General features: G+C 36.5%; 2 protein-coding genes across 3 annotated transcripts in view; one reads left to right on the top strand and one right to left on the bottom strand.

Annotated features, from left to right (window-relative positions):
• The window catches only part of LOC307009008 (uncharacterized protein), a 416,885-nt gene that overhangs the window by 40,180 nt on the left and 361,172 nt on the right, over positions 1–15,533 (top strand). The gene's annotated exons all lie outside the window — the stretch shown is intronic.
• Positions 1,166–13,166, bottom strand: tspan34b (tetraspanin 34b). 2 transcript variants are annotated; one of them, XM_079613599.1, is made up of 8 exons: positions 12,845–13,166; positions 7,529–7,607; positions 6,545–6,760; positions 5,756–5,830; positions 4,155–4,262; positions 3,818–3,943; positions 3,625–3,717; positions 1,166–2,223 (listed from the first exon to the last, which is right to left on the bottom strand). In XM_079613599.1, the coding sequence occupies exons 2-8, from the start codon at positions 7,583–7,585 to the stop codon at positions 2,167–2,169; spliced, it is 732 nt and encodes a 243-aa protein (XP_079469725.1). In that variant the 5' UTR covers positions 7,586–7,607; positions 12,845–13,166; the 3' UTR covers positions 1,166–2,166. The 2 variants fall into 2 exon arrangements, with proteins under 2 accessions (XP_079469725.1, XP_079469726.1); XM_079613600.1 differs by having other exon boundaries at positions 12,921–13,051.

The following is a 15,533-nucleotide window of genomic DNA, read 5'->3' on the forward strand; positions in this document are numbered from 1 at the left end:
TTTTAGATCAAATATTTAAAGGTGCTGTATGTAACTTTTTCAAAACTTAAGCATAAAAATACCATAATATGTTTGCATATATTGAGGAAACATGCTAAGTTCACATAGTTTCTCTGAAAAACACTTCTACAATTTTACCTTGAAATGTGCGTTTCCAGGCTTGAATGTTTGATATGGTTTTGGTCTGTGCCAAAACAATTGTTTTTGATACTGCACGTTGCCAATTTGCCAATTTTCATTGTCCATTGTGCCATTCCTGTTGTGTGTCCTCAAACTGGCAACCCGTGTGAGCATCGAGTCTGAGGAGCAGGGGGCGGGATCTCCAACATTTTGAATTGGATTGCAGTACCTATTTCGACCACTAGTCATTCTTACAGACTGCACCTTTAATGACTTGCCCTATCAAAACATTTGTTGCTTTTGACCCATATATGTAACCATACGATACCAACATTTTAGATTCACAATTCTCCATTCCAATTTACAATCACAGCTAAAACGAATACTAATATAACTAATAGAAAAGAAAACAGTCAATCCTAAAATAAGAAAGAGTAAACACATATTAAAGCCAATTAAGAGCAGTGAGTTATTCTCTCTTGTTTGTTTGTTTGATTAACATTATTAGGAAACGGTAGGCCGTAAGGAGGCTGATGCTGTCACTTTAAGAGCTAATGCACAGATTCATTATATTAACACACATTAGATGTTTTCTTAACTGTTTACGTTCACTTAAGACTATGTCTACTAGACAAGATGGGTATTTTGACATAATTCTGTGTGTATTTGCTCAAGAAAAACTCTTTGTTTTTCCTAAATTGTTTCTCTAAATTGTTTACCCACGTGCTGCTGCTTTCTGTGCACGTGGTTCATGTGCGTATATGATCGTAGTTTTAGGGGGGCTGAGACCACAGACAGGGTCTAAAAAGGGTCTAGAACAACCACTAGTTTTCTCTCTGTGTGTGTGTGTGTGTGTGTGTGTGTGTGTGTGTGTGTGTGTGTGTGTGTGTGTGTGTGTGTGTGTTTTAGTAATTACTTTTTAGAGAGCACAATTTTGATGATAATATTATACAACCATTTTTTAAAAGACATTTAAATAAACACAATTTTTTTAAAAATTTAAACACGTGATATGGTAAATAAATAATACTCAGATATTTTGTTCACCTAATTTCAATCATTTAATCATCACCACAGTTTTATGTAGGCCTATATAAATGACCACCAATGAATAAACAATTCAAATTGATTATCATCATCTTTAAGATGATCAGCGACACCAAAAATATATATGTTTTCTGAATGAATATGGAATGTTTTCCTGAATATCTTTCTGTTCTTTACACCACCTCCAGCATTTTTAGTATTTTATATTTTGACGTCATCCACGTCATGCATCGATGTTGCGGTATCATAACACTGGAGGGCAGCAGAATACAGAACACAAAATATGATTATGTGATTTGCAATAATGTTAGGCTGCATGTACCGGTACATTAGTGGAGCTGAACTGGAGAAGAAATGACAATCACCAACAAGTTGCCATATTGCCTTTATAATTATTTTCAAAATAAACATATTACATGAACATTTTAGATATCATTTTTGTTGTGGTTGTTGTAAAAACTCTATACATCACAGACTTTAAAGATAAAACATTGTGCTTTGCTATGAACAGGCTAAATGGCTTGTAAAAAGTTTACAATAAATTACAATCAGCAACATTTGATAGAAAACATTTGGCCTTTTTTTTTTTTTTTTGGTCATTGCACGTGAGTAGGACAATCTTTCAATTCACATTACAAAAAATAAAAGCCATGGGTGTATTGCAATTAAACAAAGCATTCTGTTTTTAAATATTGCATAGGCAAAGTAAAAAAAAAGTGAAAATAGTCTCAGGGAAACATTAAGCATTAAAACAGCTAAAACTGCCTAATTTAACATAACTATAGTAAAATGGGATCTCTCAAAACCCTAAAATTTTAGGCTTAACGGTCTGAACTTCTTTTTCATTCAAGGCATTCAGAGCGACTTGCAAAGTCTGTTTGTTTGATACATTTGGAAATGGTTGTAGAAGTCACAGTGATGTCGTTTTGATCCACTTCATCCTCCATAATGGAAGAGTCATCAGAGAGATATTTCAGTCAAAGTGAGACATTTATCAGCTTAAGCTTTAGACCCTATTTTACAGTACAGGGTCATGGACACAACCATCGCCGCAAGCTGAAAATGAGAAAGAGAGAGAAATAAATACCATTAGCGTCACAGAGATTCATTACCATCATAAAGGGCTTTGTGTACTGTATATATATATATATATATATATATATATATATATATATATATATATATATATATATATATATATATATAGTTACAGTTAGGTATATTAAGTTTGTAATTATTGTAAATAAATGTATTACCAATTAAAAACAACAGAAAATGTACTACATTTATTTTCTTAAGGGAGCGTACATACAATTATATATATGTTTTTTCAATGCTAGACCGAAGTGTTTGACATTTTTTGCAGCATTTTGCAGAAGTTAAAAGAAGAAATTATTTTTGAAAATGTATCTTTTTTTTTTTACCTGTGTAAAAGGGTTTTTACCTTAGAAAAGATGTTTGTTTTTGTAATCTTTCATAGAAATGTGAATACATTATACATGTAACATGTCTGATTTGGACACATACCGGTAAGCCTTTATTTATTTTCTTTTTTTTACACTTTTTTTTTATTTTCTCAGAGTTTGAGTTCTCTGAGTTCTCAGAGAAAAAAAAGTCAGAATTGCGAGTTTATAGCCTGAATTGTTTTAAATCTGAATAAAAAGTCAGAATTGCGATAGCCTATCTAGCAGTTCTCCCTTTTTTTCACAGAATTGAAATATAAACTTGGTATTACGAGTAAAAGAATTATGAGATAGAAACTTGGAATTATGAGAAAATGTCTGAATTGTAAGATATAAACTCGTAATTGCAAGTTATAAACTCAGAATAGTGGGTTTATAGCCTATCAAGCAGTTCTCACTCGGAAATCGGTTCTTCACTAAACTTGTAATTACAAGAAATAAGTCTGAATTGTGAGATATAACCTAGGAATTATAAGAAAAGAGTGTTACGAAAGTGGAACTCAACACTGCGTCTTGGATTGACACTATGGGAAACATCATCAGCGTTACCAGTGTCTGAAGCACGTTTCTATTTCACAACTATTTCATTGGCCGACGTAAGTCCATGACGTCAGTACCAGAGAGCGTCCGTGTCTTCAGAAGCTGCTTGTTTGTATGCGCATGTAACATAAACGCTGGATGCGCTCATTGCGTTGCATTCGTTATAAGTGCGGAGTAATAAGAAAATTGTCGTATTTACACACATGCTTCAGACACCACTGATGATGTTCCTGAAAGCATCAATCCAAGACGCAGTGTTGAGTTCCCCTTCCCATGGTTAAAGACGTAACGTGATATGAACTGGCAGATTATTGGGGGGGGGTCTGAATTATTAGATTAAAGGTCGCAATAACCTTTTTAATTTTGTATTCATTGCCGGAAACAAGCTTCCATCGTAAGCAGTATGAGATTTCCTCACTTTTAAAATGATTGACAGAAATAAAGTGTTTAGTACCTCAAGAGCAGCGATGCCCAGTGCGACACCTATGATGGCAGCTGCATTATCATCTACCAGCTTCTTTAGTGCTGGGAAACAACCTGGTACAGTCTGAGAGAGAGAGAGAAAAGAAAGATACACAAATATAAAGGTCAAAGAGCTGATTGGAGACCGCATACGAATAAATATAAATATTGTCCTCAAGCCTCACAGAATTCATGGCTGCCTTCTCATTGCAGGGAAATGCACTACAGCACTGAGCTGGGTAACTGCTGGTGTCGTTCACAAAGTAAGAATTTGTGAAATCTGTATAGTTGTTGAATCCACAGCACTTCAGCTAAAGGAGAAGCAATGACAGTTAGATTTAACATCAGCCTGATTCAGTTATATTCCTTTTGAATCACAAGTCTCAATGTAAGAAATATTCGATATTAAAATGGAAGAATTGCATCTATTATTTAACATGAGACTGTCAAGGTTCTGTATAATTTTGAGTATGTTTCTGTGGTAAATCTGTATTCCTTTTTATTAGCCAAAGTGTCACAAACCCCTTTCATAGTCGTGTTCCATAGTCCGGTAAGGTCTGCGTTTGACCCGTAACCTTGTCTGATGCCTTTCACAGCTTCATCTCCCAGCTGACTTATGAGGTTTTCTGCCTGAAATATACAAACAAAGAGGTTTACGTGTTATGTGATTGTTTATATATATATAAAGTGCCTTGAGTACCTTGGCCTTATATGTTTTAGCCTTACTGTACGTTCACACCGCCGCCGGCGAGAGCGGCAAAATTCGCTCTCGCCGCCCTGCCATCGACGCCGTGAGATTCGGGGACGCTCTGACGTAGATTTTAGAATGCGTGATTTTTTTAAAACTTTATTTAAAGGAGCCGCAAAGCAAATAAGAACTGAACATAAATCAGTATCATATTTTGTGCATACTGGCTACACGTAGGGTATAAGTTAACCTAATGAAATCTTTTAAATGTGAAAGTAACAAAACACCAACCATTTCAGACACCTTTTTCCATTCGTCGTTCTTTTTATTAATGTCCCTGTATGTAAACAGGGACACGTCGTACAATAACGGGAAACCCGCAACAGAAATAATGAACTTTTCCTCCATTTTGCTTAGGAACTAATGTGGTCGGAACCAAAGTTTACAGGATTGTGTTCTCTGGTATCCTCTCAGGCGGAGGACTTCTACATTACGATTGGTTGCCGCTGCTTGCCGCCGAACCGCGTCATAGCTTATTACCATAAAGTTGACTTGATTTCAACAAGGGGGTAATCCATCCGCCGGAAACTGAAGCCTCCGCGGGCGCCGCCATTGTAGCAGAACTTCACCTGCTGTTAGCATTCCATTGACTCCCATTCATTTTTGCGTCACTTTGACAGCGAATAACTTTACATCTGAGGCGTCCAAAGACTCCATTTGTCCATTATTTATTTCTAAAGAAACTCGACAATGTATAAAAGGCTCTATTACCTTGTACCTTACGTTATGGCCCCATAGAAGCCGTTTTTGTAAAAATAGGCTAACGATTGCGTCATAACTCACGCGACTCTCTGTCGCACTGTAGAGAAATTACCGTATAGACCGGCGGAGAAGCTCGCAGGCAATCAGGGGGACGTGGAGGCATTAAGTCCGATAAAGTGAAGGGAGTAGCCCACAGAGAGTGATAAAGTTGATCCTGCTGCTAGCTCATGGACAGCTAACACTCATGCTCTCCGTCTCTGCGAGATTCGGAAGGGAATGATTCAGATTTCTCTCCGCACAGCTACTAGAAGACTGACAGATGTCAGACACGTTGCTCACGTGTTCAAGCTCAGTTTGAGCCTGCGCAGTTCGCCTGGCGATCAGGAAGTGAGTGCTTCAAATGGGCTTCACTTTTCTCCGTTGAAGTCTATGGGGTCGCTGTGTCCATCTTATATACTGTCTATGGATTTCAACTCTTCTCGCCGCTCTCGCCGTCCAAGACGCGCCGCGCCGCCCTCGCCGGAGCTCGCCGCCGGCTCTCATTGAAAATGAATGGCTTCCGGCCAATTTGACGCTCTCGCTGCCGGCGGTGTGAACGCACAGTTAGAGGTTTGAGTATTTCCTTCTGCATGGACAAAGAGATCTGTGGAAAATATTATGTGTACAAACTTACCACAGGCTTGAAGACCAGAAGCACAATCGCTCCAGCAACTTCGGCGATGAAGACGATCAGAATAATGATGAAGAACTGAGGAGGAGAGACAGTGAGAGACAAATTGAATGAATGAACAAATATGAAAGTAAGTCCAATAAATGGTGGGGAAACTGATATATACACTACAGTTCAAAAGTTTGAGGTCAGTGAGATTTAAAAAATAATAAAATCATACTTTTATTTAGCAATGACACATTAATTGATCAAAAAAGGCATTTATAAAGTTACAAAATATTTATATTTCAAATAAATTATGCTCTTTTAAATTTTTTGACATTTTTTTTATCACAGTTTCAACAAAAATATGAAGCAGCACGACTGTTTTCAACATGTATAATAATCAGAAATTAATGAATTAGAATTATCAGAATGATTTCTGAAGGATCATGTGACACTGAAGACTGGAGTAATGATGCTGAAAAATCAGCTTGGATCACAGGAATAAATGACATTTACAATATATTCACATAGAAAAACGTCATTTTAAATTGTAATAATATTTCACAGTTATACTGTTCTGTATTTTTTATCAAATAAAGGCATTATGTTCATTTTCCTTGAGCTTTTGATTTGCATTTAAAGGTCTAACACTAATGATATTCATATCATATTACATTGGATATATGATATAATAATAGATATCATATAAAGACCAGCCAGTTAGTGATGATTTTAGCTAACTAGAATTCTAGTTGGCTATTATAGCTGGTATTGTGTAGCAGTTGGAGTTGTGTGTTGTTGACGTACCAGCAGTAGCATACACTTGCTCTCTCGGATCGCTCCAAAGCAGCCCAGGAAGCCCAGGATGAGCAGCACAGCGCCCACCGCGATCAGGAGGTATCCCACGTTCAGGAGCTGCCCCAGCTGACCTGGGGCATCTGGGATTTTTTGCAGAAGACCCAGGACAGATCCACTGTCCACCTTCACCCAGATCCCCACTCCCAGAATAGCTGCTCCTGCCAGCTACACCACAAAAACACAGACAGTTCGATTTTTGAGTTAGAAACTGGAATGGGTTTACACATTTTATTTCACGTTACGCCCAAACCACATCTATGAGTAATGGAGCTACTTCAGACCAACCCATTTTAGATTTGCCATCCGCCCACAAAGTTACTTGCAAAGTTTCGCGTTTGATACTTCAGATCGTTAAAATAACCTATACTATATCAATATTATACTCTAAAGAAAGCTGAACATGCAAAAGAACATAATAGAACCCCTTTAAAACACCCTCCTATAGAGGCCCTCAAATGCATTTGGACCACTAAGTCACACTTGGACCAGTAAAATGCCTGAATGTCATTGTTGAGCAAGATATTTGTTTTGTCTGCACAAAAGAGGCACGTTTGCAGCAATATGATTTGCATCCAACCCACCTAAACCACATGAAAATGAGATGATTTGCTTGTTTTTTTCTGTTGCCTATGGATTTGGAGAAAAGCGACACCCTTTATCGCCCTTGGCCTACTATATAGACAGTATATAGCAGCTGAGAACATAAATGTAAATCGATGTTTCGGATTGAAATAAACTATGTACAGTAGATACATCTGTCTTCATGCAAAACAAGGAAACAGCCACAGGCAATTAAAGCAGATAAACCTGAAATGATTTTCACAGAATTATTTGAACCATAATCAAGCTAGATGTCATCGCTGTAGAATGCTGAGGAATGTGTGCAACTCAAAAATCTGAACTTTTCTTAAAACAAGCACGAGCTTTACTTACAAAGATGATACCATTGAAGATAAACATCATCGTTTTCAAAAATCCAAAGCAGCCCATTGTTATAGGATGGATATGACACCTGAAAAAGAAGAAGACAATAATTAATGCTAAAGAACTATGACTTTTGTTTTTGCCTGAACTCTCACCGGTTTTCTTAAAAACTTGTAAAATTGTTAACTTTCAGTTTTGAATGAATTTCCGGATACTGAATATACAATAAACACAATTGCTTGGATGATTTTGCAAGACAAAGGACGCGGTCCAGGAAATGCTGTGGGGAAGAGACGATGGTTTTGCTGTAGTAACTGATTTAACTACGACTCTCGTTAACCTCAAAACGCTGCTCTCGCAGGTCAGAGCTTCATGCAAACCTTGCAAACCGAGTCGGTCACTTATACAGGAAATGGCTCGCTGACAAGTTACGCTCCAACAGTATAAACCTAAAATATTACACACGCAAAGTCTCCAAACTCCAAAGATATGTCTCATTCGAAGTACATGAAACAGCAGCACCTAAAGGACTGGGCAGCTTTCAAGTCAAGGTTATTAAAAGTGAGATTTTATTAGAAACAAATATGTACTCTATACGCATTGCATTATGTCTGTAATCTAAGGTTTATGGTCACTTGATTTCAGATGACTCTAAATAAATAAAAAATTTTAGGAACTTGGAAATTGTTTTAGTTTCGTCAATAACCTTTGTGTAACCTGAATAAGGTGCGTAATACCTATATACCAATACTGTACATATATACGCCCTATTGAGTGCTCTTTAAAGGTCAGATCCGTGTTTTAATAGGGCTGTGAATAGACCAAAGGACCTGAGCTAATATTTAAAGAGTCTTTGAGCTTTTTATAGGGAACACAATGGGACCTTCCTTTACTCTTCCACACTTAGAGCGAGGTCCAAAAGTTTGAGATAAGAAATAACAGGATTCGGCACTATTCGAGGTCACTATTCAAACGCGAGAAAATCAGGGACACTGAGCATGTGACTCCTCACACAGACGGTCAGAGTTTCTTGCTTTATATACACATACACATATGCACGCACACACACACACACACACACACACACACACACACACACACACACACACACACACACATGCACACACACACACACACACACACACACACACACACATATATAGCCTATATATATATACATATGTGTGTGGTGTGTGTGTGTGTATATATATATATATATATATATATATATATGTGTGTGTGTGTTTGTGTGTGTGTGTGGTGTATATATATATATATATATATCATTAAATACAATGGCCCTCATTCCCCAACCGTTCTTACGAAGAAATGTGTTCTTAAACCCCACTTACGCACTTTTTACGAAGAGTCTGACATTCACTAATGTTTTCTTATCTTGGATTTGTACTTAGCTAAGAACAAAATCTACGCACACTCAAGATCACTCTTACGCACATTTAAGTGATGACCGTTTGCTCCAAATAATTGGTTACTGCATTTTATTTAATTCTACAGTCGTTTACAATGACAGGATTTTACTGAACGTCATGAATCCGACGTAGACTTTTCTTAGGAAGTTTATTGTTACGAAAACTCTTAGAAAGATATTGATGATGAGGCCCATTGTTATGTCTAAAAAATATTTTACATGACATCATACCGCAATCTCTTGACTTTATTTCCTGCTTGTGGTAATTAACACTCTGTGAAGTTAATGTGCGTCTGTTGCCAAAACAATTACTGCCAGTGACTCCGAGGAAACTGGGTGAGGGGATTTTACAAGAGCATTTCCTGTAAAACACAACGTGAAATCCTCGACACACTGCACACTGCACCTTTCAGAGACGCATTACTGTACGTGGCAGTAACCTGATCTCAAAACCAACACAAATAACCTCATTTCATGAGCTACACTTCTGCTTGTCATTGTCCACCAATATGACCATCTATAGGTGCTGGCAGGGGACGCATCACTTCCTGCCAGAAGCTGAGATCACGTATACGAGGCCTTTACAGTTAGGACATTTTTAAGTAAACTTGGCTGTAGAAGCAATTTCAACTTAAATTATATGAAATTGATTAAAATAATCAGTTGAATATTGTATCATATAAAAAAGTTGACAAATTACTTAACTTATTTTGATGAGTTAAAGCAATGTAAAAATATGTTGTCATGACTTGTTGATCTTTTCATTTTTTATTTTTTTTTATACAGTGTATAGGTCTTTAAATAGGTTTTTATTGCCGCATCCACAACCTTTTAAGGCCAAAGTAAATCCAAAGGACAGCGTCTCAGATGTTTGTTCAGGCTGAAGGTGAAGAGAAGCTTCTGATCGGGTCATTGTCCAAAGACAGATGAGATAAACATTCAAAAAGCATCAATGAAGCCGTATTGATGCGGCAAGTTTCACAATTACAGGCTGTCAGGCACAGATTTGCCTTGAGCCAATAGAATAGCAGATCCGTTTTTATCGTCACTAGACATCAAATGTTAGGACTCCAAACGTAATTATACACTAGATTTTTATCTTATTTTATGAAGTGACGAAAAAAACACTTTTTTCAGCAAGGATGCATTCAATTGATCAAAAGTGACACTATAGATATTTATGATTTTACAAAAGATTTCTATTTCAAATAAATGCTGCTCTTTTAAACTTTCTCAACATCAATATAATCCTGAAAGTTACAACATTTTTTTCACAACATGTTATTAAGCAGCACAACTGTTTTCAACATAACAGATGACAATCAGAAATGTTTCTTGAGAATATCAGAATGATCTATGAAGGATCATGTGACACTGAAGACTGGAGTAGTGATGCTGAAAATTCAGCTTTTGATCACAGGAATAAATTACATTTGACAATATATTCACATAAAAAAACTGTTCTTTTGGATTGTAATAATATTTCACAATATTACAGTTTTTTACTGTATTTTTGATCAAATAAATGCAGCCTTGGTGAGCAAAGAGACTTCTTTCAAACACATGTAAAAATCTTATAGACCCTAAACTTTCAAATGGTAGAAATATATTTAGTTTTTTTTTCTGTATGGGCACAAAAGTTGTCTGAGCAAACGTAGGATGAGATAATATAGTGATTTTATCATCTGAGGGTCAAAAGGCAGGTCACTGTTTAACAGTCTGCTGATTTGTCATGTGATGAAGAACTAAAACTAAAAACTTTTTATATTGTTGCTTGTGTTCCTGCAATAAACAACAACAAGCAATTTACTAAAAATCAGCGGTTTGCTTCCTCATTAAAGAGAATTCAGTCTGTAAAGTATAATTAGTTTGGTCACCCACGAGACTTTATGACCAACGGGTCCATGGTGACAAATGATAAACAAACACGTTAACAGTGTGTTACCCTTTGAAATGAAAATGCTTTTTTCAGATCTGTGCGGTACGTGTAGCCTGCGGGACACACTAGTATGCTTGTTTTTCCCTACATGAAAATCATTCATAGGAGTGTGTTAATGTTTATCAGGCGTGTTCTGCTTGATTAACCTGGTTTTGGATCACCTGAAACTCGATACCTGACTCACATATCGGGTTTCCTATATTCAGAGGTAAATCACAGGCAACAGTGACGTTAAAACCGGTTGGAAAAAAAGATGAAGTGGTTTATGTATGGGTGTGCACGGGACATGAGCTCGGGGGACTGGGAGAAATGGAGACGGCTAATGTCTCTTTAAGACTTTTGATGCATGCAACTTTTCATAGAAGACACAATACCAGTGGCTGTTTAATGTCAGGTTAAGTATCAGTTATTTTCAACATGTGCATTATAATATAGGCTACATAAAAAATAAATCAAGTTAACAAAAGAATTATCTTTGTTTTATATCACTGCATTCACAATTGAGGTCTAAAAAGTTTACTTACACCACATTACTGACTAGTTCTCAATCAGTCCTGATCGTCTAGTGAATTAATATGATTTCTTTTTCCTATTAATATCTTCTCTCTGGTAAGCATTTGCTACCGTAGTGTGTGTTGGCTATATATATATATATATATATAGTATCAGTCAAAAGCATGTTTTTTTTATGTTTTTGAAAGTCTCTTCTGTTCATCAAGGCTGCATTTATTTGATAAAAAATACAGAAAAGAACCTGTAATATTGCGAAATAATACAATTTAAAATAAAGTTTTTTTTTTATTTGATTATATTTTAAAATATGTTATTTTTCATTAGGCTACTCCAGTCTTCAGTCACATGATTCTTCAGAAATCATTCTAATATGATGATTTATTATCAGTGTTGAAAACAATTGTGCTGCTTCATATTTTTTTATAAACCTGTGGATTCTTTGATGAATAAGAAAATAAAAAAACGTTTATTTCAAATATAAATATTTTGTAACAAAATACACAATCGGTCAAATGTTTGGGGTCAGTATAGCTAATTTTTTTTTTTTTAATAAATTAATACATTTATTCAGCAATGATGTGTTGAATTTATTTTTAAAAAGTGACAGTAAAGATGTATAGGCTTATTGTTAGAAAAGATTTATATTTGGAATAAATACTGTTCTTTTTCACTTTTCTTACTTTCTCACTTATTCATCAATAATTCCTGAAAAAGGTATCACAGGTTCCAAAAAAATATCAAGCAGGACAACTGTTTCCAACATTGATAGCTAATAACGGAGTATCAAATCATCATATAGGAATTAGCTTCTGAAGGATCCAAGGATCATGTGACACTGAAAATTCATAGGAAAATATTACATTTTAAAATATATTCAAATAGAAATTTCCCAATATCAGCAACTGTTTTTACTGTAGGTCTTTTTTGAACAAACAAACGCAGCTGTGGTGAGCAGAAGAAACGTATCAGAGTGCTTATCATGGTAGGCTACTTTCAACAGAATTGTTTTACATATTTTGCAAGATATTGGCGAGTTTCAGATTGGCTGATAAATAATGGCTGACATCATTGTGTGTACAATGTAAAGATGTGAGCGAGAACAAGACTTGTCAGTGTTGTTATTATTAACCTACAACTCCGAGAAACAGTAAAGACTCAGGAGGAAAAAACTGTGAGGAAAACCAAAACAACAGCGCGAGTCTCTCGTGAGACCTCAGTCATTCCGAACGGACATTAACGAAAACACACACACACACGTTCAAAACACGCATTATACATGATCCTGCGTGGAAAAGCTGAATTATATCCAGTCACAAAGTAGCCTAGGCTACTGATGTTTGTAGAGGTCATTAAAAGAACCGGTTTACATTCTTCATTTCAACGGTATTTTAAGGTGTAACGGTATATTCACGATAGACAAGCTCCACAAAGTAGAATCTCTTACCTTTAATGAAATGTGTGAGTTTTGTAGCTCCTGTAAATCCCTGAGTGAGTGAGTGAGTGAGTGACTGTCAGTCTACCTGCGCCTGTTGTTTTCTCGACCTCTGTCGCTCGTGTGAAGATGCTTTTCACGGAGAGGAGTGAACAGGTGGGAGTGACACACACACACACACACACCTCCTTTTCTCCTGAGAGAGTGGGCGGAATGAATGTGTGTAGTCACGGAGATGCTAAAGACTCATTAAATCGTCGGATTGATTCTCTGAGGCACCTGACCTGAACAACACAACAACTCACTTTGTGTCATCAGGAAAATGTTTTGTTACAGCTTCACAGCAAAATATTAGGGAGTAATAGCTGCGTATGTGCTGGCCTACTTATTCTGCATTCATGTTTTATTATGAACGGTAGTGTAATTATGGATCAAGAAATAGAAAGAGGAAACTATGACATCACATGATGAAAGGAACAAAAGATTCACGCAAACAATAAACTGCATGTCACAATCCTGGCGGATCCCTTCTCAAAGTTCAAGACAAGAAAATCAAGAAAAAGAATCAATAATCTACAAGAGAAATAGGCCTAATTACACGATCTTTAAAATTAGTGTAACTTTAGTGTAAAAAAAAAAGTTGTACAAGAAGATAGAAAGTTAAAAAAGAAAGAAAATAGTGCTGTCAAATCGATCAATCGCAGTTTGTAAATATGTGTAATATATATAGGCCTACACACACAAACTTTTATGTTAATTAATCGATTTGACAAAATTAAGAAAAGAACATTCAAAAGTTCAGAAGAAAAGGTGATAATTGGAAAGTGCGAAAACACTCTAAAATAAACTATTATAAATGAGTGGTTGGTAATGGGGGCCAATAACTTTACTTGTGTAAAAAAAGTTGTAATAGAAGATAGAAAGGTAAAAAAAGAAAGAAAATAGTGCTGTCAAATCGATCAATCGCATCGATGTTTGTAAATATATAGGCTAGGCCTATATATATATATACTATAGCCTATATGGGCTATACACACAAACTTTTATGTTACTGCTATTAATCGATTTGACAAAATTAAGAAAAAAGAAAAAAAAATTGATAACTGGAAAGCGGGAAAACAATATTCTAAAATAAATTAAACAGCTCTTAGAGGAAACTAAAAAAGAATAAGAAAAAATTAAAAAGTTTGTTCCAAAGGAAAGGGATTGAAAAGCCAAAAAAAAAAAAAAAAAAAAAAAAATCAGAGACCAGGAAAAGAAAAAGCACAATAGAACATTTATAAGCACAAGTCATTGTCATGATACAGGTAGGCCTACATGACGTCATTGTTGCACCTGCAGACAAACCGGCATTTTCCCAACCTCAGCCTGGGCATATTAAACCCGCGTCACTGTTGCTGACAGCCTTAAATAAAGCTCAAGGTCGTGTGTGTGTACAGTAGTTATGACTCAGCGCCTTCCTAACACTTCAAACAAGGTCATTGTGCTTTCAGTCACTTTAATTCGTTCATCCACTCCACTGAATCTTTCTCATGTAGCAGGAACTTGAAAAATGTAGGCATGATAGGCATCATATCATGACGTACAAATGATAATAACGGGACATTTAGATCAAACCAAACAACAACATTTTGATATTCAAATGAACGTGGCAACAAGGGGAACTTCCTTTACACCTGAGGGTTGAAGTATTCGATAACGCTTCCCTCTGCAGGGCAGATTTAGCCATTCTCACGAATTCAGCATTCATAAACAGCATCACTCGGTTCCCACTTTTCATGGACCAAGAAGCATAAATAAAATGACAGCGCTCGGAACAACGTTGGCGTTTTTAGTACATTCGTTGTCGTGGAAACTTATACCCAAAGTAACAGCGCTGAGAGGTCTACTTCAGTTTTAGTGCACGTGACTGAGCGATTGTGTATTTGTTGTATTTTGGAATGTTTACATGTATACATTTAAAATAATTTTTAGCAAGCTGAACTATGACGGTTGAATTACAAATGAACCAGGGAAAAAAACATCATATGCAGAAGCAAAGGGTTGGTATTATCAACAGCACCAAGGTGAACCAAGGAACACAATATTTTAAGGTGATGTAGTTACACTTACTGTGTCCAATTGTAAGTAAGTGTATTTGGACACAATTGGATGACCTCGACTTTGCTGATGACCCGGCACTTATTTCCCACACCCAGCAACAAATGCAAGAAAATACCAATATCATCGCAACTCATTCAGCAAGCCTTGGACTCATTATACACAAAGGGAAGAGCAAGATCCTCAAAGTCAACAACAACAACACGACTCCCATCAGGCTAGAAGGAGAAGCACTAGAGGAAGTGGAAAGCTTCACCTATCTTGGCAGCGTAGTCGACAAGTTGGGAGGGACAGAGGCGGATGTGAAGGTGTGGATTGGAAAGGCAAGGGCCTAGGAACACCAAGATCAGGATCTTTAACTCCATGATAAAGCCTGTTCTACTGTACGGTGCAGACCTGGAGAACAACAGTCACTACCATGAAGAAAATCCAGTCCTTTATTAACACCTGTCTGACGACTGACGAATCCTATTAACACCTGACGAATCCTAAGCGTACACTGGCCGAACACCATCAGTAACCTGGAGCTGTGGCAGCGAACAGGACAGCAGCCTATTGAGGAAGAGATCCTCCAAAGACGCTGGAGATGGGTTGGCCATAC

This window comes from Phoxinus phoxinus (genome assembly GCF_949152265.1).
Source record: "Phoxinus phoxinus genome assembly, chromosome: 1".
Taxonomy (NCBI): Eukaryota; Metazoa; Chordata; class Actinopteri; order Cypriniformes; family Leuciscidae; genus Phoxinus; species Phoxinus phoxinus.

Coding starts and splice junctions, on each gene's coding strand:
- tspan34b (XM_079613599.1), bottom strand. CDS start 7,585: ATGGGCTGCTTTGGATTTTTGAAAACGATGATGTTTATCTTCAATGGT. Junction 6,761..7,528: donor TCTTCAATGGTATCATCTTT/GTAAGTAAAGCT, acceptor TTTGTGGTGTAG/CTGGCAGGAGCAGCTATTCT. Junction 3,944..4,154: donor GGAACACGACTATGAAAGGG/GTTTGTGACACT, acceptor CTTCTCCTTTAG/CTGAAGTGCTGTGGATTCAA.